The sequence below is a fragment of the Pholis gunnellus genome, assembly GCF_910591455.1.
Source record: "Pholis gunnellus genome assembly, chromosome: 13".
Taxonomy (NCBI): Eukaryota; Metazoa; Chordata; class Actinopteri; order Perciformes; family Pholidae; genus Pholis; species Pholis gunnellus.
This window is the reverse complement of record NC_136540.1, coordinates 18,080,919-18,105,085: the sequence shown is the minus strand read 5'-3', so window position 1 is coordinate 18,105,085 and position 24,167 is coordinate 18,080,919. Positions and strand designations below refer to the sequence as shown.

The window sequence follows — 24,167 nt, the reverse complement described above, 5'->3', positions numbered from 1 at the left end:
ACAAACGCATCCTCGGCTCGGTCCTCATGTAATTCATGTAAAAATAAAAAGTGTTTTGTGCTCGCTTGTCTGTTCACCTTGACTTATACCAGGTACGTAAATAGACACATTGCAAAAACTTCCGTGTGGAGCAGGAGAAGCCGTGGAATAAGAGATAGATGTTTGGCCCTTTTGACAGCAAGTCCCGCGTGAATCGCGTGGCGTGCTGACTTATTATCATACTGTGCATGTTTACTCCAAGGCCGCCGTCTGACTGGGGACAGAATTAATGGTCGGCCGTGTGTGTACAGAGGAGCGCTTTGCTCTGATAGATTTGGGGATGAATGGGCCATTCGGATGGCATCCTGATTCTTGTTTTTACTACCTCGCCAGACACAATTTGCATTTGCTCTTGTTTGAACTATAAACCATCCTAAACCTTCGGTATGTTTACGGCTGCGTAATGCAATTTGACTACAATAACTGTTGGAATGGGTTCGAGCGTTATAATGGTGCGCTGATATGTCAGGCTGGTATTTATGGTTTGCTGTTTGCATGAGCGGTAATTTGTCAAAACAAAGGACGAGACTAGTGGCTCTGCATTCATTACAGCGTTAACTACAAATGGTGCACACGACGTACATAACTGCTCATCCTTTTTGAAAGTGCACCAAGAGTTTTGAAATGTCATACAGATGTTCTTGCTTTAGAAAGGTAATCCACCATTGGGAATATTAGGTGCCCTTATCTTTTTATTTGTATGCCTCCATGGTGGCCGGAGGACTTACTGTGTGTTTTCGGGTTGTCCGTGCGCCCGTCCGTCCATCCCATCCTCGCGAACGCAATATCTCCGGAAGACCTCGAGGGAATTTCTTCAAATTTGGCATCTACTTGGACTTCGTGACGTAATTAGCATTTGGCCATAAGAATTCTGATGCTAATTATGACAATACACTGTAACCTGACTGGTATACAACGCTAAGGCGGTACTTGATCTCTCCATGATGATGCCTTCAAGGTTGCTCTGACATCCGAGACATCAGAGTCGGCCGCTGTGTCAGAAGCTCTTTTTTCTTTTTTTTAACCCCAAATTTTAATCCTTTTTTTGTAATCTCGCTTTCAAATCAGGTTTACTTGTCCATCGCAGGGAAGTTCCAAATCTAGTGCTGTCTTGAAGAAGAATTCAAAGCATGACTCCCTGGAGGGAAGGAAATCAAGTTAAAAGGCTTTGGAGAACGGCTGGCAGTGACTGTAGTCCATTCGATTCGGCTTTAAGAGACTGGAACTTGTTATTGGCTCACAGCACCGTCACTACACGGACACAATTCACAGTCAGATCTCCGACATCGTGTCACAGATACACACAGCGCCTGCCAAATCCAGCAGGGCCCTTTAAACTCAGTTATGCACGTGTCATTGTTGCTCTTTTTTAAAAATGTTTAAATAACCCATTTGTTCAAAACAGACACACATAATGGGAGCATTATGGGGGTCACCGTCTAGCACAAGGACACATCCTTCAATGATGACTGTGCTGCCTAAACTACAGCCTCCCGCTAAAGGCTTTTCTCCCTCCACATGATTACAAGATTGAAAATTCTGGGAACCGCCTTACTGCCTTGAGGAAGGGGCGTGTCCTTTTCAAGGCAATCCGGTCTCACTCCGGCGTCTGCAGATGTTGTCGCAAATTCCTGGCCGTAGGATTTTTTTCCGAGGGCAGCGGGTCAGGAGGTCAAGCGCAGCACGCGGGAGAGGAATTGAAAGTGCAGAGGAGCAGCTGTCCAGATGATGGATAGAACAGGTGGTATAGGGAGAGATGATGATGGTGATGATGATGAAGAAGAAGAAGAAGAAGAAGAAGAAGAGGAGACAGAGGGGAACACGTTGATATGCATTTCAAAACCCATCTCGGTGAAGTCGAGAAGAAATCGGTCCGGGGGCCGAGAAGCAGAAGGATTTATGATCTCATCACACTTGATGGATGGATGGCACAGTGCGGCGCGTGATCATTTTCTGCTGCTTTTGTAAAGATATATATCTGATATCTCACACTCTCACAGCAGCGGGGCACAGCGAAACAGTCAAAAAGGTGAGGCAAAGGTTTATTCAAACATTGGCTGAACTCCCGGCAGAAGCAGCAGGACACGCGTCGACGCAGAGAGTTTATCTCTCTTATGAATTATACTCTGTGCTTCGGCGATATTTAAGCGCCTCTGACCAGCGGTCCCCAGGTACACACGGCGAGCAGTCTGGCTGATTGGAGAGGGGGGGGGACGGGGGGGCAGAAAACGGCTGAGTCAGCGGGCTCCGTGAGGCCGTCGTCCATTTGTTAAGCGGCCTGTCACTTCCACTGCCCTCACTGTGGATCCTGCGGGTAGTTTATGTATTGATTTAACAGGGAGCCTTTCTCCATTTTTTAACATAAATGATGGCTCACTTGGCTCGATGCACTGGAGCCGGCTGTGGCGGCGCGAGGCCCCGGCCTCCATCGGTAGACAAAGCACAGGGGTTGCAGGTACAAGAGCTCGTGGGTAACGGAGAGAAAAAGGCTTTGGTACAGTTAAAACAGGAAACAAGATGCTCGTCGGAGGCGAAGATGCTAGTGTGATGCAGCCAACTGTATTTTTGTGATACCTCACTGCGTCCGGATATAGTTTTTATTTTTTTGTTACTGCTCCACTTTTCCGCTTCTCGCAAATCCTGCAACATCAAAACACAAAGCTCCTGGGATCCCGACCGAGCTCCCAAACACAACTTCTCCGCTGAATCCCGGAGCGACTTCAGACGAGAAAAATCCCAAGTGTGTACACTTGTTCAGTGATACGTAAAGGAGAATATCACTGCACTTCATGCTTTAAAATAACTCTCATAAGTTTTCAGACAGTTTAGACATGTCAGACAAAAAGAAACTTAGCCGTCGGTTGGGGACAAGAATTGCCGGTGTTCCCCTCAAATGAGGGAGTTGCAGCATCTTGTCAGATTTTCTTACTCTCGACTAGTAGAAGAAGAGACTCACTGAAACTATGTAGATTGAAGCAATAGCACCATCAAGTATATCTGTTTAAATATATCTAAATGTTTGAAACTCACCTGTATGACATCCGCATATTGAGAACTAGTGTGAATATAGTGTGGTCTGAATGGGTCAACATACAGCCTGTTTGACTTAGTTTTGACTGTCCTGCTGAAGAGGCACAGCGGGTGTACGGGAAGGCCGCCACGGCTGAGATAACAAGAGTCGAGTCGTGCTGAGCGGCAAGTCGCAGGAAAAGTCTTTCAACTCCCACTAGAAAGATAACGCTGACTATGACAAATTGGTACATGCAATTCATTAGAAACCATACAAACATTACTCACACCCACATGACAGGGAAAGTGACACACTCTGTGATTTACTGGGTTTAATTAAAGAAAGATTGACGTATCAAAGGAGAATGGAGGAAGAACTCCAGTGTTGGACTATGTAAAGAACAGAATAAGTCAGTTTCACTTTCCGGAGAAGTGACTCGGGTCGTGTTCTTTGGTTGAAGAATAAACTCTATTGCATCGAACGCTGTCTGATTCCAGTGCGTTCTCCAAACATCATCAGGACACCAATAGGTATTGAGTATAGAATGAGAATAGAGTTTAGACTTCATCGACTGGCCCGGTCTGATCTTCTTTACTGTGATCGTGATCGGATGCTATTGGTTTTGTCACCTTTCCCAAGGGGGTTATGTTTTTGGTTCAGCAGGATTACAGAAAAACTACAGGCCCGATTTTCATGAAACTCAGTGGAAGGGTGTAACATTGTCCAAGGAAGAAAACTGTTTTGAAGCCGATCTGAATTACAGGGCGAACACACGCATTATTTATCCCCTTACGGAAACTGCTCTGGCGAAGGTCTGCGCTCTCCGAGTGCCCTTCAAGTTGATTCAAGCGCCCCTTTCTTTCTCACTAAAAGCAGCTACTGGGGGGGAAAAAATATTCCTCGATAAAAAGTTAATTTCCTGCTCTGCAACTGTGAAGAGTTTGCTGCTGTGCTAATGTGCAGCTCCACAGAGAGAGCTGAATGAAAAGAAAAGAGGAATATGGGCAAACGCAGCAGGACACGGGTAAAAGCAGACGCATAATAAAGTCATTTGGATGCAAGTTAATTTGTACATCAGTGTAACATCTCAGATCAAAATCTAGATTTGCCATTATCAGTCTGTTTGTGCATGTGAATGTAACCCTTCCAAGGCCAGACCAATAGGACTCCTGCGCTTTGTGTTTATTCCCTTTAGCGTGCCAGTAAGTAATGACTTTAATAAAAACCCAGCCGCTCACTGCTGACCATTATTCCTGCACAACTCCCTTTGCTCTTCGTGAATGGAACCATGCTTTTAGATCCATGTAATTGTTTACATGCTGGAATTATCATTAGAGAAAGCATAGTTAATGGTTGGACACGCGCGCTGAGACTCGCGCATCATTTATCAGTTCTTCGCCCGGTAAAGGCGTCAAGAACAGCGGACCGCAAAAGTGATCGTAATTAGGGACCCGCTGTGTAATGATGAACTGTCATGGCGTTAGATGAAGCAGCTCGCCGGCATGTTGTTGTCCAGTTACATCATTTGTTCATCATTCACCCCGAGCCTCTATAGGGGCCTCTGGGCTGCTTAACATGCCACAGATGCTCCTTCTGATACTTCATCAGACTGATGCAATTGCGATCCGGACCCAGTAACACACTTTGTTTATTAGCCCCCCGAGGAGATCCGCTTTCTTCTTGATTTGTGTGAAAAAAGAAGATTCCCGACTTATTTACCAGCGAGAAGAGCGCACTGCTCCACCTTGAGATGTAAAACCGTCGAGGCCGGGTTTCTGTAGATATTTTCTAGGAGGTGATTTAAAACATTTCTAGATGTCGCCCCACATGCTCCTTTTGTGGGGCTCAGGAAGTTTACTGTGATCTGAGTGTGACGGGGAGCAGTCCGACTCGCTGATGAAAGGAAGCAGAGTGGGGGAGGCTGTGATACTGTAGCATTTTTGAGTCGCTACAGTACAGTATGCATGAATTATGAAATGTGCACTTGGGACCAGCGCTAGTGCAGATCATGCATAAATGCAAGAGCAAGCTGGGGCTGTGTGTGAGTGTTTGAGGGTGTGAGAGCTGAAGGACGGCCTCCCACACGCTCTCTTATAAACATCTCCATTACAGGTGGAGGAGGCCCGGGCCATGTGGGCACGCTTCATGTCCGCTATCTGTTCAAATGCATCATCACAAGCTGGTGGGGAGATCTGTACTTGTCACGCCAATCTGCAAACTCACCAATCATCTGGGAATCGTCGTCCGGTTCAAACTGGATCGTTGAAAGAAGCTCACTCTTTAGGAGACGCTGTCCTCCGCAGATCACTGATTTAAATCGTCTTCACACTCTTTTCAGGCTAATTTCCAGACTGCAGCTCATACCATAAGAAACAGATAAACGTATACGTGTATGTGAAGGATGTCTGACAGCCCGGAGGTTCAAATGTGGCTACGCTAATTCAGCTAATTCATTTGTGAGCTGTCAAAGTGCTGGTAGGCTAAGTAGATTTGGCTACCTTGGGACAGAGCCAGGCTGTGTCTGGTCTTTATGCTAAGCTAAGCTAAACTGCTGCTCTCTCAATAAGAAAGCAAATAAGCATATTTCCCAAAATGTGGATCTATTCCTTTGATTGTGAGAACAATTTACCATTTCCCAATTGTATACCAACTTCAAATAACTGAAAAATACAGACGCATGTCTCCGTTAGCCACGTATAAAGAACAGCATCACACGCTGTTCTTTGATGAATGTACCGATTCTGTTATGCAATTCGGTTTACAGTTCACAATGTACATTGTACAATGTGCACAATGTGCACATGACAGTTTCCATGTGCCTTTCAAGTCAGATTCTTTGCTTGTTTTCACCTCAGTGGTGGCGGTTTGAGTAGGTGGACTGATGCTTTTTATTTCTAAGACTCGAGTCGTACATTAGTTTATCTGTAAACAGGACTAAGTGAGCATCAGCTACTAGGAGGATAAGATGTGTCCAGATGGATCCTGACTGTATGTGGGCTGTTGTGTTATGATGCCGTCGTGAGAGAGTACAGTATTTATTTTCACTTTGAAACGGCAAAGTGCTCCTCCCTTCTTCATCTTCTCATCTCTCTCTCTCTCTCCTGCAGTGCTGTGGTTGTTTGATGTAAAAATATCGAGCATCATTTCTGGATTGGGCCTCTTTGTGCACCAATTACTCTCTGCTGTTTGTTGGGATGCCAAACACACACTTTTTCTAATGAGCAAACGTGCTGATTAACAGTTGCTCTCTTTTTTTTCCGACTGAATTTATTCACTTCATTCTTAATTTTAACAGTATGCTTTTCATCCATTTCTTATTAGCATCTGCTTTCAAAGCCAAGAGACAAAACAAGACAAATTCCATGGCTGGTGTCTTTTGAAGAGACTCTTGGGGGGGGGGGGGGGGTCTGACTCAAAAGTATCAGTTGCGCTATAATTCAATTACAGCATCTTTTGAGAGAGAGGAGAAAGGGGGTAACTCTGCCCGGGGTTCCTCCCTTTTGACTACCCATCAGCCCCCCACCACCAGCAGCCTATTATAAGAGTTGAATAAAAACCTCTGGCCCGGCTCTGAGGATGTCATCATTAAATCAGACTGTGAGGGATCCCATACATTTCAAAGCAGCCATTTGATCCCCCTATCTGTTCTATTATGAACAAGAGTGCGATGGAGAGGAGAGACGAGAGGCGGTATTAACAAGTTTCTGGTTAGATGCAGCTTCTTTTTTTTCTGGGGGGGGGGGGGGGGCCCTTCCTGCACCTCAACCTGTACACCCTCCCCCCTCCATCTCTTCCCCTCCTCTGCAGGACATCAACTACCATTTAATTGACAGCAGAGGAAGATAAAAGAAGCAGGAGAGAAATACCCCCCCCCCCCCCCCCCCCCCCCCCCCCCCCCACATGGACACTTAATCACTTGCCATACAATTCTTGATTAACCCCTCATCATCATCATCATCAGTGGATCGAGGAGGGACTTGACTCGTCTCGTAACTTTCCACAGTGTTCCTTGTGATGTTAATAACGGGACTGCAGGGCCGCAGTGCTTCATGCAGTTTGGAAACAAGAGGTATTTCTTTCTCAGAGCAATGCGCCAAAAATAGAAGCTTTTATCTGCGTCCTATAGCCCTCCATAACATTCTCTGTGTGAGTCATCGTCTGCGCTGCTCCACCTGAGGGTTTCATAAAGATGGTTCTCCGTTGGGACGATATACCAGCATGCATCTATTTCCTCTTCCTGCGCCGCGGCTGATGTGAAACTAGAGCTGTGGTTTATGTCTTTCTCCAGCAGTTCGGGGACCGGAGACTCACTGAAGTTCTCCGGCAGGTTGGCAGGTACCCCGAGGCAGTTTACATTCATACAACTTCTAACCACAGACAGAAATAAATCTTCTCCTAAACGTCTTTTTGAAAACGGAGAACGCAATGGAACAGAGTGGCTTTAACGTGCCAAAAGCTCCAGTAATTTCTCTCTGGAGTAACCTGCGGTCTCTTTGTGGCTTTTGGTGGTTTGTTGGAGACATTTAGGCCTCCATTTTTTTTTTACCTTTGAACATCACTGATGAGCAGTTCACCACATGTAAAGTGTCAGCATGTCCCTCCTAGCACTGAATTATTATTGTTGACTGAAGGTACTAACTTTAAAGAGCCTTTGGGGGAAATTACAGTGTTTTCAAGACCAAAGGGAAAATGAGGAACAAGTACAAACTGCATTACCTGGCTGCTAACAATCTTGCAGTTATTAAAAAAAAAAAAATTATATATATAGACCCACATGTAACTGGAAGGTGAGCATTAAGATGCTTCTCTGGCTACTGTTGTGTATTGTCAAGCTCATTGGAAGCAAACTTTGAATGAATAAGGGATTGATTATTATTAATATTATTATTATTTCCATCAACTGGTTTGGAGCGAATAAACTCGGCTACGCAAAGAGTGGTTTGCTCAGAAGTTGTCAGTAAAGGCTACGCTTTACGCAGGGCTTCGGGAATTTGTTCCTTTTGGGCAATTTTAATTGTTCCAAAAACAGCGGATCCACATGTACTTGTTGCTGTTACAGACACGTTATAGTGAATATCCGAGAAGACGGCGACAGCGGAAACAGCTGATCTGTCGTAGGTAAAAGCAGAAAGCACCTCACAATAAGCGATTTAATTTTTCCGCTTCCACACAGCTTTTCTAATGCAATCCTTCAAAATGTGCATTACGCACGTTAACGGAAACGCGGCTAGTGTGAACACAGTTAGTGAATATTCGATACTGACATAAGGTCATGGAGCAGCTTTGGCTCATTGATTAACAATAACTTGGATTCATTCATCACCCCAGAGCCCAGACGTCCCTTTGCTCTCCAGGTGGTGCAGCAGGTGGCAGTCAGTGCAGCTGTGGACAAACTGGAACCAGGCCAGCTACACAGGAGCGCTGTGGGAACGGCTGGATTTGACCTCTTAAAAGATTGAAATGGTTGTTGAGCCCCTATTGACTCGCACTATACATGGCAGTTTCACTATCTCCCCATGACGCCCACAATCCAACCAGCACTCTGGAATAGAACTAAACACACCTTCAATTAGTAATATGGACCATGTGAGCGCGATATAATCTGAAATAATACATTTTTATGATGGATTTTGACATAGACCCCCCCCAACGGTGTCACAGATTTCTTACATGAATTGAATCGAGCCTTGAAGATTTTCCATCAGTGCGTTCACAGTGGGGTCTTTGTTTCAGATACAAACACATATGCAAAAAAAAAACACAACCCCACTATGTTTGGTTATACACAAATACAGTCCACAAGACAGAAGTTGGAGTAAGAACAGCAATGACAGGCTGAGGTTCGTGCAGACTCTGAACCAACATCCTGCCCCGAACTGTGATCCAAATCAAACATCCTCATGAAGTGCATTATGAAGTGTGTTTCCTGCACGGGCTCATATATGGCATTTCTCCCAGTTCATTCCACTCTCACACACTGTGTGTGTGTGTGTGTGTGTGTGTGTTTGTGTGAAAGCGTCACTCTGACTGTACGAGTGATTCCCACCGTGTTTTCATTTAACATGACACCAAAGACTCGACACCACTTTAAAGCGTTGCTTTACAGCAGGGAGCGTCCTGTGCGTACATTTTTTTTTAGCATTGCTGTTTCTTGGCTCTTGTTGGGCAGAGATTAGAGATATTGACATCGATAATATAAAGTAGTGGTGGCACAAAACGTTATAAATGTCCCAATTCACGGCCCAAACTGAGCGGAAGCTTGTGTTGGAGGGAAGACGGCCGCAAAAGAAATATTCAAACTATTCCAGGGAGTAGAGTGTGAAGATGAGGCCTAAACAGCTGCAGTAAATATGCCCATATGGTGAGATTAATGCAGAAAGTTTGGCTTTTTAAGAAAATGTGCTGAAATGCAAAAATCTCTTGCAGAGCACATTAAATTATTTAAGTATTACATTTTTTAACTATTCATTACTGAATATCAAATTCTCCTCCCGCTACCTGATTGCATTATAACTTGACCTTGTGTACCCGGTTAAGAAAGATAACAGTCAGAGTGTTCCTGTCTCACTGTTGTAAAGAGCTAAGAAGATCGTAGGAAGCATCAACTTCAGTTTGCAAGGAAACAGTTGTGCTTACTAGCAACAAATGCTAACCAAGTGAGCGAAGAAGCTAACGTCGACATACAGGAGGCCCGTCCCAGTCAGAGCTCTAGTAGAAAACAAAGAGACAAAGAAAATACATTGTTGAATACTTGCGTCTTTTGCACGTGTGACAAGGAGTTGTATGACTTGTATGTACTTGGCACATGTTCTGAAATATATCTGTGTGTGAGACACCACAATGGGACCACAAAATGCTAAAAAGGCCAAGGACATGGGGCTGAAATCAGTTTCAAAAACGGCTGGTGTTAGTCAGCTGATCTAACGTTAAAGGTAAGAGAGCAGTATGTGTGAAGAGTGTCTTTCTAGCAGACCACACAGTATGGACACCTCCATGTCTTTTTTTTGCTCTTCGGAAAAATCTCTCTCTCTGAGATTCTCTTCTGCGCCTGAAGAACAAATTACAGAGGCAGACTTCAGGCAGAAAATGATATAAGGTTCTCTTGGAACCATATCTCAAAGAATAACCGGAGCGGGTCGACAGCTCAGCTTGTGAACCGGTGTTTTGGTCACTGTATTTACTGACGGCACGTCCATATAAACCACTCTGAAATCACACAAAGCCCTTCATTCATTCGTCTTTCAACTTTTATTCCGCATTCAGTTATTAATTATTCTTCAACCAGCTGACGTACGATTCCAACGAGAGAGAATAGAAATGAAGTGAGTGATTCTTAGTAGTTCATATGCCTCTCCTTTACTCGGGTGACAGCCCTCTGAAGGAAGCAGAAAAACCTCTGTGCTTATGTCTTGTAATGATTTATTCCTCACAGGTTCTACTTCAAAACAACAGGCGTGTTGAAGCCGCACAGATTGAAAGTAGTTTAAAAATGATGCACATTTCCATGAAAAATCAAAGAAAGCTTTTCTCTCGAACTAATAACTCCCTCAGGGCTGTCTGTTCCTGCCAGTCCTCTCCCAGCGTCTCCATCCATCGGCTGTGTGCTCCAGAGTTTTAAGAGTCTGGCCAAAGCGTTGCCTGGAGCTCCTCATTTTTTACTTACAATAAAGATAGACGTGTGCGGCTGTGGTGAGCAACATGAGAAACATTGATTTGTGGATTCGTCATTACCAGGATCGCGTTTACGTAGCAATATGAAGAAGGGGCAACTGTTTTATTCTCAGACTTATTTTTGCATGTCAAACAGTCCAACTGAAGGAAACTTCATGAATCATTTCAGAAATAAAAATAGCAACATGCAAAACAGTAGGACGCCTTTTTAGCTTCATTTCCATTTTAGTCACGGCAGTACGGTGGTATTTAACTGCAGATGATTATTGTATGGATCAGTGTGACGATGAATAAAATCCTGCCGTTACAAACAGAAAACACAGTCGGTGACAGTGAGCTCTTCAAAGTGTGCAGAAACCAACTTACAACCAACAAACAACCTAACTAAGTAGTTTTGTTCTCTAAACCTAACTAAGTAGTTTTGTTCTCTAAACCTAACTTAGTTGTTTTGTGCTCTAAACCTAACTAAGTAGTTTCCTGTGAAGATGGAAGATTATTTTGAAAAGACCGTATGCATGTAACAAACGCCCCCAAAATGACTTTTCTTAAGCTGTCATATGAAGCGTTGAGTGAGGATACCTTTAATGGGATGTATGATAATCTATGTATTATCACACCCCGTATCCAAGTGCACCACGGTTCAGGCAAACTTGGTCAGTAAATTACCTAAAGTGCAGGACACACTTGACTCACTGCAATCTGCACAAGGTTCATAAAAGTAAAGCCGTTAAGTGTTATTTTCATCTGGAACTGATTTTTAGCCATCAGACATCACTGTTGCCCATACATGGATCAAAAACTCTCAAACTATTCCAGCTTTTCACACATTAACCAACAAGTGTTTTTTCCCGTGCCTGATAACACATCGAAGTATCATACTCAGCGTGGGACTTTATAATGTGTCACAACCTTTTCAATCTACAGTAACAGGATCTCCCCCTCTGAACGTACATGTGTTTGTAGACTAACACTGAGCTAACACTTCATGTGCGTCCCCGTGTGTGTGTGTATGTCCATGTCCTCCTAAGTGCTCCTGAATGTCACATCCTATCTGCAGCCTGTCCCCGAGGCACAAATGGACACTCCATCCACTTGTCAGGTGATTAATCTCCACTCCCCTCTCTCTCTCTCTCTCTCTCCCTCATCTCCTCTCCATCTCGTATTCACTCTGCACACACAGCTTCGTCAGCCATTCAGAGGACCGTCACACGCACACACACGCACTTACTGCACTCCCTCCGCCAGTCTCCGCCCAGTGAAGATCAATGAGGGAGACAGATGTATTATTCAGAGCATTCATTTGAGAGGTGAAGGGGGCTGCTTTTTTTATTTTTTGTATTCGTACTCTGGCAGGATTATCAGGATTCCTGTGAAAGATGAAGTCACAGGACGAGCAAGGGGAGAGAAAGTACAGGGGAAGGTAAACGGTTTACGTAGAGAGCGGATTGGACAGGCGGTGGATGGAGCAGAAACGGCTCTGGCGGCTCAGAGATGTTCTGGGAGGCTGTGTCGCGGTGCTAATGGGCTTCTAGAGGCAGAACATGCCGAGGCCGATGCTTTAGTGCGACTGCTGGGCTCTCACGCTGCTGAATGCTGATTAGTGATGGGAGTGCCGAGGCAAGTTCACAGAGCAAGGCGCACCTGCGCGCATTGGCAACGTACACTAAAGCACACACGCACGGTAGAGATCCGGCGAGCGATGTGGCAAACTCGGCAGCTCCCGCTTCACCTCTTGTCCTCCATAAAGGTGAGACGTTCAGTCGTAAAGTGGTGGGGTTGTTTCTGTCAAAGGCCAGGGGATGAGCATTAACTGTGTCCTCTCCCTGGCACTTCTGAGGGGCAGAAACCTTCCATTTTTCACAACCCAGCGCTGAAACATTTAGCCATTCAGCCCAGGCTGGGAAAGGAAAAGTGTGTTTAATGAGACATGCCCTGCCATCACCGGCTTGTAACCCCCAATTGAGGAGACAATGAAATTTCATTGGCCCGTACTGTGTAATCCCCGACTTCCTTAATGTAATTGGAAATCAAAGAGTCCCATTCAGACTGTCCCTTTATTACTCAAAGCAGCTGGATGGAGGGTTTTCTGTATCCCTGCGGTTATTGGTCTCCAACAGGCTTAAGATGTGGGCCATTTACTGTGGGAAACCAATAAAGTTTCTTTATGATGGAGCCAGGTAGTCTCATGTGCATCACGGCGGAGATACACCAAATCCGTTGACGTATGCGAAGTCGACAGATCTTATTCATTCCTTTTCTGTAAAGAGAAGGAGATCTGGCCGCACGTTGCATGATGGATACGGCTTGGCGGCCTGACTGCTCGTTCGCCGTATCTGAATATCATTGCATAACCATGACTCAACCTCAAATGAGGTCCGTCCATCCTAAGGCAGCAGGCCTGCGAAACTCTGATCAAACAGTCAAATATCACAAACATATATTAGGGTACTGTTGAGCTGTAAAATGAGGAAGTTTGTTTAAAACAGTAGAGTCTAAAACAAAGTACCCTCAATCGGCTGGAGCAAACCAGACCGCTTTAGGTTCCACTTTGTCTTTCCGTTTTTCCCGTATTTGGTGTATCTCCACCATCAATCTTGACCTTTAATCAGCGTTGTAACACTTGCATGCTCCAGGCATGCTATTATTGTGGGATTAATTGGCGCTCGTGGGTGAAATCCGCCAGGTATTGTCTTCATTAATTATGGACGTGATGTCCAAATCAAGTTTTTAGACCGCAGCAAAGAGATTAAGACAAATCTGCCTTTTATCGTCTGCCAAATGAAAACTTTTATTTCTCCCCGACACAATTGTTCCACTCTTTCGACCCCCGTCTCTCCTCCGCTGCTCCAGCTGTTGCAGTGGCTCTACCAGTTATTAACACACAATTACAATCTATTTAGGAAGCATCACTGAGAGGACCAGTGCTGTTGGCGGCTCATTTTCTACTAAATTAACTTGTGCTCAGAGCCAGCACAGTCTTGGAAAAAGGCCTCCGAAATCTTTCAGTATCGTCTGTAAGTAACAGTGGTAATGATTATGAGTTTGTTTCATCAGGGAGCTGATTAATTGGGACACCATAAATTGAAATGTTGCTTGTTTTCTGTAAAAACAGCTGTTTAGCGCTGTGATAGCCTGCGTTAGTCTCTCGGGCTGTTTTTAAATGGCACACAGAAAATGTCATGTGTATGAATCTATTAGTACTTGCAGATAATTGAGTGACTGGAAAACGGACAGAATACACAAAAAGCAGCTGGATTTTCAGCATACATATGGAAATATTTCTTTCCCTCCCAAACACTCGTGCATTTTTATGCTAATCGTCATTGTCCGACTTAATGTAGCTGACGACAACATCACACCGCGTCTTTTATTGTTCAGTGAGTGAGCCTTATATACCTGGGCATGGCTGCCCCTCCCCCCCTCCCGCTCCGCTCCCCTACATGAGACAAGATGCACCTTCAATGTGTCGCGGTGAATGGAGAACAGCAGGGTGGGAGGTAGGCTGCACACTGAGAGCCCACGAGGCATGCCGAGATCAAGCAACGGAGTGAAAGGAGAAATTCCTCTGCATACATGAATATCATTCCAGCGAGAGAGAGAGAGAGAGAGAGAAGAACAAAGACCCACCAAGTTAATGACTTTTCTGTATCTTCGAGTGTGCTGCGTCTCCTCCGCCCTCTTGTAGTCGCCGGGTTCAAACGAAGAAAAACAAGTAGCTGTGGCAGGAGTAGCTGAGATAAGAGCTCTTATGGGCAACATGATTTCTTCTTTACTTGTCATCACCCTGTTATGGTATATTATAACGGCACTCACACAGCATGGGTCAAATAACTACTTGTTTTTGGAGGGGGGTCGCTCATGCTCAACCCCCGATAATTACCAGCTAAATCTGCACTTCTTCTACGCTCTAAGGAGCCTAATAGCGTCTTTTAGCTCATTGTTTACGGCCCACAATTTGACTCATTTGGTTAACTCTCATTGCTCTCGTAGCGTCATTTTGGCTGCAGAAGACACCTGTTTTGGGTTGAAAAGAACACTAAAACCCACCGTACACTACCTGCTCATGCTACAGCAGTTCGACAAGTGAGCAACTAGCTAGTGAGCATTTAAGCTAGCAGCTAAAGAGACTGATGTTTCTCTCGCTGATGACCAAACCAGAAGTGAAACACAGTGAATACTGGACTTACATCCGTCAGCTGTTCACCATAGACCGTATATAAGAAGTGGAAGTAGTCACTGTGATGTCACTCTTGGTTTTGAATCCTTGAGTTCGGCATTTTGGACGTCTCCATGTTAGTTTCTTGCAACCAAAAGTGACACGAGAGGGTGGAGCTAAAGTACAACAGAATACTGAATAGGACATTTGATGACCAAAACACACTGAAAGGGTTTAAAAGATGTAAAACAAAAACGACAAAAAAAGTCACAGACTGGAGATCGCTTTGGAACCGACCTGTCAAGTGAGAAGCAGAGTCATTTTCTCATAGATATGCATACAATCTGACTCCTATCTGCAACCAGAGAAGTCGCCCCCTGATGGCCATAAGAACGAATGCAAGTTGAAGGCACCTCTGCGTTAGCTGCACTTTTCAGACCCGGAGGTTGCCGCCTGTTGCTAACATCTTTGCCGTATCACTTTAAAAGCTGATGATACGAGATTGCTGTGTTTACTGCTTGTTTCTGCTCCCCCCTGTGTGGCCGGAAATATCAGTTACTGCTGGTTAAAAGGCAAACTATGGCATGGAGGCTCACGTTTGCTAAATATTATCAATCTCTAATGTTAGGGAGTTATTCTGTATAAATGTGTTTCATTTACAAACTTCCTACATTTCAAGAGCGCCTTTGATAAGGAATCGACTAAACTGGCACTTGTTACTGGTGGGAATATAAGACATTCCTTCCGGGTCCTTCCAGCTGCACATGCAGGACCTACGTGTCGGTGGTTTTGACCATTCCCATAGCTGCATTGCATTTTCTTTTACTTTGGTTGTAGAAATTGTTATCACTGCTTTGTTTATAATTATATGGATTTCTTTCCTTATGTTTGTTGAATGGTGGTAATAAGCTTAGTGTCTGACACAAATGCTGTCTGAGAAGGTTTCAGATGACCAGGACATTTCCTGTTGCTGCAGGAAATATTTTAATGAAGCCTGTGTTGTCCATTTTTTGTCCAGCTAAGGAAAGGCAGAAAGATACCAGAGATATGACCGGCAAAAACAATTAATGCGAGATCTCTCTTGCACCGCTTTACACCAAGCACCATTCATACTTTTTGTGTTTATTTATACTCAATAATTCTCATCAACATCAACTTTATATTCATCACGTCCACCTCATGTTTTACGTGTAAGCATGCTAATAACGTTGGTTATTTAGTACTAAACACAACGCAAAGCTGAGGCTGGTGGGAATGTCGTTAGTTTAGCAGGTATGCGGTCATAAAGCAAAGTATAATTACATTTTGAACCGGATCACTGAAGTCAGTCGGGTTCCTCTGAGGACTGAGAGGTGATCACTGTGCTGAATAATGATGTAGTTTTAATCATAAATTAAAGCAAATTAAACTTCTAATCTTTCTCAAAAATGATTTGCAATAAAAAACACCTTTTTTGCTCTTATTCTGCGCTTGCTCTTCCGTTGCTTGATTGCTGCGGTCAAGGTGCCCTTATGCGCGGCACTTTGCTCCCAGCAGTTCCCTGGGAGCTGATCTGTAACCGAGATGTGAAGGAGTGGAGAGCCACTGTTTATGTACGAGTGCGATAATGGAGAGAAGAAAACACTCATGTTCAACAAACCCGCGCGAGTAAAGGTCAAAAGAACAATCATCATCATTTCCACCGACATCATGGCACTTCAATGTTTCCTCGCTCCCCTCGCTACCTTCCCGCCAAACACCCAGAACAAGCTAATTAAATCTTCTGTCAGGCGTGGAAATCACTCTGCTTTCATCCTTCCTCCGTTCACGTCCGTCACGTCAGGGACGTGCATAACGACACGTGTTTTTAGTTGGGCTGTAATTCCCCTGTGCGTGTTAGACATGTCTCTCCGATCGCCCCCGCCTGCATGCTCATCACCAATGTGGTGCTGTTTTCTGACTGCGTTAGACACGCAGGTTGTGGGAAGCGCACTCACACATACTGTACACACACACACACACACACACACACACACACACACACACACACACACACACACACACACACACACACACACTCCCTCAGGGCTTTAAACTTGAAGCTGCCACTCGTCCAGGAATGCGCTCTTTCCCAGGAGTCTCTCTGTAAGAGCAGAGCAGGAGGCCAGTTTAGCACATTGCACAAACAACTTCCTCACAGCCGGAGGATAAAATATCCTGGCTGCTCGTATAGCTCATCAGCAAAGTTGTGAATGAATCTATCGTTGGTGTGTGATAGCTTTCTGCCCTTGATTTGCTCCTCTTGCTTGCAGCATGTGTGTGTGTGCGATTAAGCAAAGATGTAATGAGTAGGGACAGTGCCCTGTCGTTTGGCCGTGAAGTGCTGCTTTCCAGCTGAGAGAGTCATTAACCTGTTTTGGAGCATCGACTGAGAGATTGCACAGTGTGACCTGACCAGACACACAGACTTGAAGGCGTTTGTTTGTGGCTACATCGCGGCCCAAGCAACTGTCTGCAGACTGTCTTGCACCGCGTTCCCTGTACAAGTGCCAGTAAACTTGCTCTCCGTAAAAAGAACTGAGCTAAAGTGAAATTGTTCTGTGTTTGTGTTCCTCAGACCAGCGCGGTGCTCTGCTCGGGAGGCTGCGCCCTGCTGGCCGTCAGCTCCCTGTTGGCCATCATCACCATCTTCCTGCCCAGCGGAGGATGTGAGAGGAGGATCTGCACCCTGGCTGGATACATGCAGATGGCTGCAGGTCAGTACAGATTTAAATACGCACACAGACAAACGCCAGCTGCTCACTCGTACTCGATCCAGACAGAGATGTTTCTCACAAATAGCAGAAATGATATCCCGTCTTTCACCTCCGCGACAAACACTGATATCGCTGTCTATTGTTAGAATTGTAAAAAAATGTGTTGAATTTGTTGCCCGTCAGTCAGTCAAAAAAAACAACAACAACAAAGAAAAGAAACAACTCGAGGACAGCTGCTGCTAGGCAACCGGTGTCTGCGTAGCACTTGCGCGGGTGAACCAGCGAGGATAGATTTAGAGCCCGCTGTTAAAAAGACAATTATGCCTCCTTAACACAGGTCATCGGTTCAGGGTCGCGTGTGACTTATCAGGCCGCCGCTCTCACTCAAACAGAGAAGCAGTCTCGTAAAACAAAGCGCGGCCCTGTCAGCGCGTGGGCTTCAAGAGCCCTTAATGCTGCACGGCTCGTGTCGCTGCTCAGTACCGGCCTTCACGCTCTCGCTTTGTGCATCGGGGCCATTTTTCCATCAGTTGGCATAGATTCTGTTGTTGTGTGAGAGGATACGGTTCCTGTGCGCTGAAGTTACAGAACACATTTTGTTGTACGTGTCGCACCATTAAACAGCAGACTCTTTCTCTATATACATTCCCGCCATTTTCTGCATTTCTCTGAAGCTTTTTGAAGCACTTCTGTTGCCAGGTCAACTGATCCACGAACCCTTAGTTGTTATTTCAGCAGCAATTACGTCGCCTCTATCCTTGAGAATGTTTAGTCGCTAATTTAGATCCCTGCATGAGGCATTTAGCGAAGCTTAATTACAGGCTGATTTCATTGGACAGGTTAAATCTTTACAGACAGAACTGGGACTTTCACAGGGTTAATGGTGTGTTTTTAAAGCGGCGCTTATTGCTTACAGCCAAAAGTCTCTGTCTGACTCCAGAGTCAGATCAATGTTGCTTTGGGAGGAAACGAGAAGGAGTCCGGCGAAGCAAGAGCCTCCCGTGAATGTGTGCGCGTCTCCGTCCCGCTCTGCGGGCGCTACAGCTGCGTGTCTTCATGGCAACAGACTTTTGAGGAAGAACAATGCGAAAGCGAGGAGCCGGGCCTTTGTTCCGTTTCCAGGTCGACTCTCGTGGAGATAGACGGAGGTTTCACAGAGAGCCCACAAAGCCCAGAGGAGGGCAGATCAGACGAGTGTTTGTTTTCCCAGCGCTGCGAGTGTGTGCGTGTGTGTGTTTGTTAGTGTGTGTTGAGTGTGTGTTGAGCGCTACCAAAGAAGGCTGGTAAACTGAAACAGGTAGATAAAGAACAATGGTTTTCTTTGTGGTGTGCATCTTATCAGTGTTGCATATGAAAGTGTGTGTGAGAAATGAAACTGCTGACGAGACGCTTGTCAACTGTCCCCCTCTAGATAGAAGCCTGTTTTGATCCACATGTTTACTACAGTACTGCTGACAGCCAATGCAGATGTGTGTGTGTGTGTGTGTGTGTGTGTGTGTGTGTGTGGTGGTTTGTTACTCTACTTGATGATGGATGGAAGTCATTATGAGGACAAAAAACAAAAGAGATTCACGACAAAGTGAGGACATATAACTTCTTGCGAGGTTTGGGATGGGTTTGAAATGTGTGAAGACGAGGATGAAGGTTTGAGTCACTTTGAAGCAGTGCTTTGAGAGGTTCTTGCTTTCTTTTGCAGAACATCAAAAGTGTAAACCAATGACGTTTCAGATAGGAAGGGAGGGGCGGGTTTATGTGCTTGGACTGGAATGTTGTACGCTGGTAGGATTGAAGAAAACGAAAAAGATTTTATGACACATGCAAAAAAACAAATTTGCACATTATATGATGTGACTTATATGATCATATGAAATATTGGTAGTAGGTGAAAAAATCTAAATATTTCTATGTATTAGAGCTACAAGGTCAGAATTCACCACTTTAGCCTGTTGCCCTGCAAAGAGTGTGAGCCACCATTGAATTAGGTGGTTATAAAAATCTTAAAAATAGATTAATTAAACAATGAAGATTCTTTGAACAAGCAAATATTGTTTATTTCCAAAATATGCATGTCTATGTGTGTGTGTGCTATGTTGCAAATTTAGCTCATACAAACCCTAATACACATTTTATCCGCATTTCGCTTTAATTAAGGCCACAGGTCAAAACGTGGTGACCGCCAACATCATGCAGAAATAGAGGAGGACTTTTCAAGTACGTGTATCTTAAGACATGCTTTACATCTGCAGACCCCAACGTGTGGACGTTATTCAGAGTGACAAATGTCAACGAGTATGCACTCAAGACCGAGCTGCAAGACAGCATCAACTAGAGGCTGAATCATTCCCCTCTGAACAGCCCACCTCCAACCCTCGCTGTGCCCATAACAGCATCTGCTACATCGGCTGTATCACTGCTGCTATCGCTCAGGTAGAAACACAGGAGGCACAACCCAGGACCGTTTGTCTGTCCTATAAGAGGTAGAAGCACATGACCTTACATATCAACAATTCCGTCATGTCTTGCGGTGCACACACACACACACACACACACACACACACACACACACACACACACACACACAGCCGAGGGCTGGTTTGAACCAGGAAAACCTTTTTCTCTGCGAGGTAAAACCGCCCCGGCACTTTCCTTTCTCGGCCTCGCGGTCCCGTGGGCAAAGTCCAGAATTAGATGTGAACTTGCTAACCCTCCACTAGATCAGCTCAGCGCTCCATCCAGCGGTTCAGCTGCTGCGCCGGCAAACACCGTCGCCATCAATGTTTTATGCTCAGAGAGAGCGAGAGAGAGAGAGGGAGGCAGAACATTTCTGTGTGCTGAGGCGGGGAGCTTTTTCTCCTGTCATGCATATTTCATCGGCCTGTTCTTCTTAGTGGTCAGGATCCATTGGATTGGACGGCTCTTTGGTCGGGCGGTGTGTGTGTGTGTGTGTGTGTGTGTGTGGAGAGAATGAACAGACAGATATTCACATGTGAATTCACACACTTTGCAGGGAAGGGAAATAAATACAAGCATTACTGATTTAATGCACATGAACGACACACAAACTGTGTTTCATTTTCAATTCTACAAAAGCTAGCGTTCCAGTTCTGAGTAACAGGGACTTCACCCTTCATTCTGGCTGATCTCCCCCCCTGGTTATTTCAATTTATTCAGCTTCATCCGCCCGACATGTGCAGCTGAACACCCGCGTTGGGGTTTTCTTCGTGGTACGACGCTCAGGCAGACTCAGGCAGTGCGGTTATCTGTTCGGGGCTGAAGACATGTCACACTCGGCTGAGTGTACAAGCACTCGCTGCACATACAAGCTTAATCTCAACGCTTTTCCTGCAGGGTTATTGCCATACTAACATATGGGGATCGTTTACATGATGTGCTTACATAAAAAACGTGCAGGAGATTTTTATGAGCTGCATTGATTGCCTGTTGTTTTTTCTCTTTTCGTCGATGTGACTGCGAGTGAGTATTCCAGTGTAAAAAGGAAAATGTTTTCCTGTGAAAATGTCTCTTTGGGAGTTACTTGGGTTGAGGACTTGAAAGCGATACGCCTGAAGCTGTGTTTTTCTGCTCTTGAAAGAAATATGAACCTCAGTGTGTTTTTTTTTCTTTTCTTACCTGTACAGTCGGAGGTGTTTGTGTTGCTTGCGGTTGTTCATTCTTACATGGAGAGATAACAGGAGAGAAACGGCATAATCGGCGAACCACAAGTGAAATCTGGCTTTACTTTGAGCGCTGAATTTGGCAGCACTCTCTGGTGACGCTTTCTTTGAAAACAAACAGTATGTAAACCCAAATTGTACAGGGGTGGTGACGAGGGATCCTGTAATTTAAGACATATTTCATGTGCGATAGCGTCAAAATGTCTCCTATTGAAGTCCTTTTACCTCAAGACATCACACTCCACCACAGACAAAAACATATTTTTAAGTGGTTAGCCCTCATATACAGCTGAAGTCCTGAAGTAATAACTTTATTTGGTAAATGTAGATTTACTTTGGTGATGTATAAATCCTGGTATCTTATTTGACCTTTGAATAAAGCCTTTTTGATTTGATTTGATGTAGACTTCAGCATTTGAGAAAGTTACCACAAATTACTGTGTGTATCTTGTTAGAGGCTAAAGAGATAAATCTATTTAAACTATAAATTTAGTTTTTCAGGAAGAGAATTGTCCCAAAGATCATAATTTTAGGTGGTAAAAATGAGTATTTTCCCCTTTTCTTAATAGCTTAGTATTTAACTTTGACCCCTCAGATTTTGTTTTGCGACCCCCCGTATTGGCAACCACTGATTAAGAGCAGTATTTGATGTGTGGACAGGCAGGTTAAATTGCTCATGGGCACTTGGGAAACCAGCCTCTTGTTGTACAGCAACATCAGTGGCAGCTTCATTATTCTTCGGGTGTCCTTTAATCCATCCACAGGACTGTATTTACATCAAAACCGCGACACGTTCGCCGCTCTTGGCGCTGACGGGACGTATTTTGCCGTCTCAGCAGGATGAATGAGAACGACTCTGTGGGAGAATATTGTCATTCGTTCAGTGAACCAACTTTTGGCCGGAAAAGCTTTTCTAATTTGCAGCTAAACTCCATCCAACCCCGGCTGTACCCGGTGAACATTTTCCTTTGAAGCCCCCCCCCCCACGTTCAACTGCTCTGGAACTGTGCCTCCTCATCTGCATCTCCATCAGAAGGAGTCCTCCGCTGTTTTTTAACCCCGACCCTGGCTGCTTGGGAATGCAAAAGGCAGAGTGTAATTCCTGTGTGTTTCCCTCACACACACACACACACACACACATCCAGTTGCATTGTGCTGATGCCGAGGAAGCCAGGCCTGCTGTGTCAGCGTTCCCCTGGGCAAAGCTGCTGCGCAGATGTCCTCGGAAAGCGCGGCGATGAAAAATAGGAAGTTGCCTTTGATCAAAGCACCTGCTGTGTTATTTCCGCCGGAGCCCCATATGGTACCAGCGCCAGCTGTCAATCACCTCTCCGATACAGATGAATACATTTTCCATATCAGGCCGCATTAGAGCGGCAGACTCTATTAGCGGAATGTTTTTCACCCGTGCGCGTGATTGGACCATCGCTCGTGCCGCTTCTGAAGCGTTCCTCCGGCAGAAAGTCTCAGACTAAGTGAGAGAGAAGTTTTTTCTGAGATAGCAGACACCGCTGACGCATTGTTTGATTACCTCTGCCATCTCTGAAGGCCTTCCAGCTGCCCTCGGGCACAGGACGAAGCCGCTCCTGTCCGGTTCTCCACATCGTCTCTGTGTGTGATGGGAGCAACTTCAGGTCAGGATTCCTCGCCAGCCGGTGTTTTTTGGGGGGTCTTTCATTTCTGGTCCGAAGCTTTCTACTCCGCCCTCCAGGCTGCTTGCCTCTCATTTAATATGCTGTGTGTCTGAGTGTGTGTGTGTGTGTGTGTGTGTGTGTGTGTGTGTGTGTGTGTGAGTGTGTTTTAAATCCACGCTCATTTATCCGGCCTGACACTCACTCCTCCATCCAATTCTCCCTTTCATCCTGTTCTCTCAACTCCTCTCCCCTCGCTTCGGAGTATCCCCAATAAGCACGTCTTAACCACAATCACAACCCCCAAACCTCTTTTCCCTTGTTTTCTGTTTCGATCACTGATATTTCATTCTGTTTCATCATGAGTCGGCCCGGCTCGAGGCTTCTCGCGCGCCCCAAACGTGCATTTTTAGCAAGGAGAACTCGTTCCACCGCCGAATCTCACCCTAAAGAAATGAGAGAAAAGTCGATTTGGCTCCCTTTGTCGGCGGTGTGCTGACAGAACGTGACCCAGTTTAGATGCAGCGCGACGCTGACACTGTGACCTCTTCACCTGTGACTCACAGCGCGCTGACTGTTGACATTCATCACAGACGTGCGTCGTGTCAGTCACAGTGTTTGCTCGCGTGTCACTTTTTGTGTAATCAGAGCGGCGTTTTGCTCTCGCTGTTGACAGTGAGGTGATTGGTCACGTCTCACCATCTGTACACACACACACACACACACACACACACACACACACACACACACACACGCACCAACGCACACAGTAATTTGAATGTTCTTCAGGTTCGTGCTGTAGCTTAACAAATCCCATTAATTAAACAGGGCAGGAGCAGATTTACACAGAAATCATTAATATTTACTGGAGGAACACTCACTACACGGCCGCTTCATCTGCAAACGTGACAAAGTGTTCACAAACATGCAACGTGTTTGCTTCATTCGTTTTGCATTACAGCATTTGTCATCGTTGCAAATGGATAAACTAGGCCTAATGTCCCCGCATGAATCAGAGCTTGCGTTTGTTTGTGTATTTGTGTACGCTGAGCTCATTGGTCAAACCTAATGTCTGCTGTAATTACGAGCACTCGGCTCTACTCGCTCACTGATACATCGGCCAAAAAAAAAAGGAAAACAGTAATTGGTCCACCAGTCAATTAGAGTCAGACTGTAATTAAGACTGAACTTTCATCCTGTCCAATTCATCTATTTTCTGGAGAGCTCTGTTATAGACTTTTGTGTTGAGGC

At 45.1% G+C, this 24,167-nt stretch overlaps 1 protein-coding gene across 1 annotated transcript in view; it reads left to right on the top strand.

Moving 5' to 3' along the window:
• lhfpl7 (LHFPL tetraspan subfamily member 7) overlaps positions 1–24,167 on the top strand; it is a gene marked incomplete at both ends in the record, with an annotated part of 89,708 nt that overhangs the window by 9,235 nt on the left and 56,306 nt on the right. Inside the window, one exon of the mRNA XM_079171558.1 lies at positions 17,473–17,611. Coding sequence (XP_079027684.1) covers positions 17,473–17,611 — 139 coding nt within the window. The remainder of the gene's footprint in view (positions 1–17,472; positions 17,612–24,167) is intronic.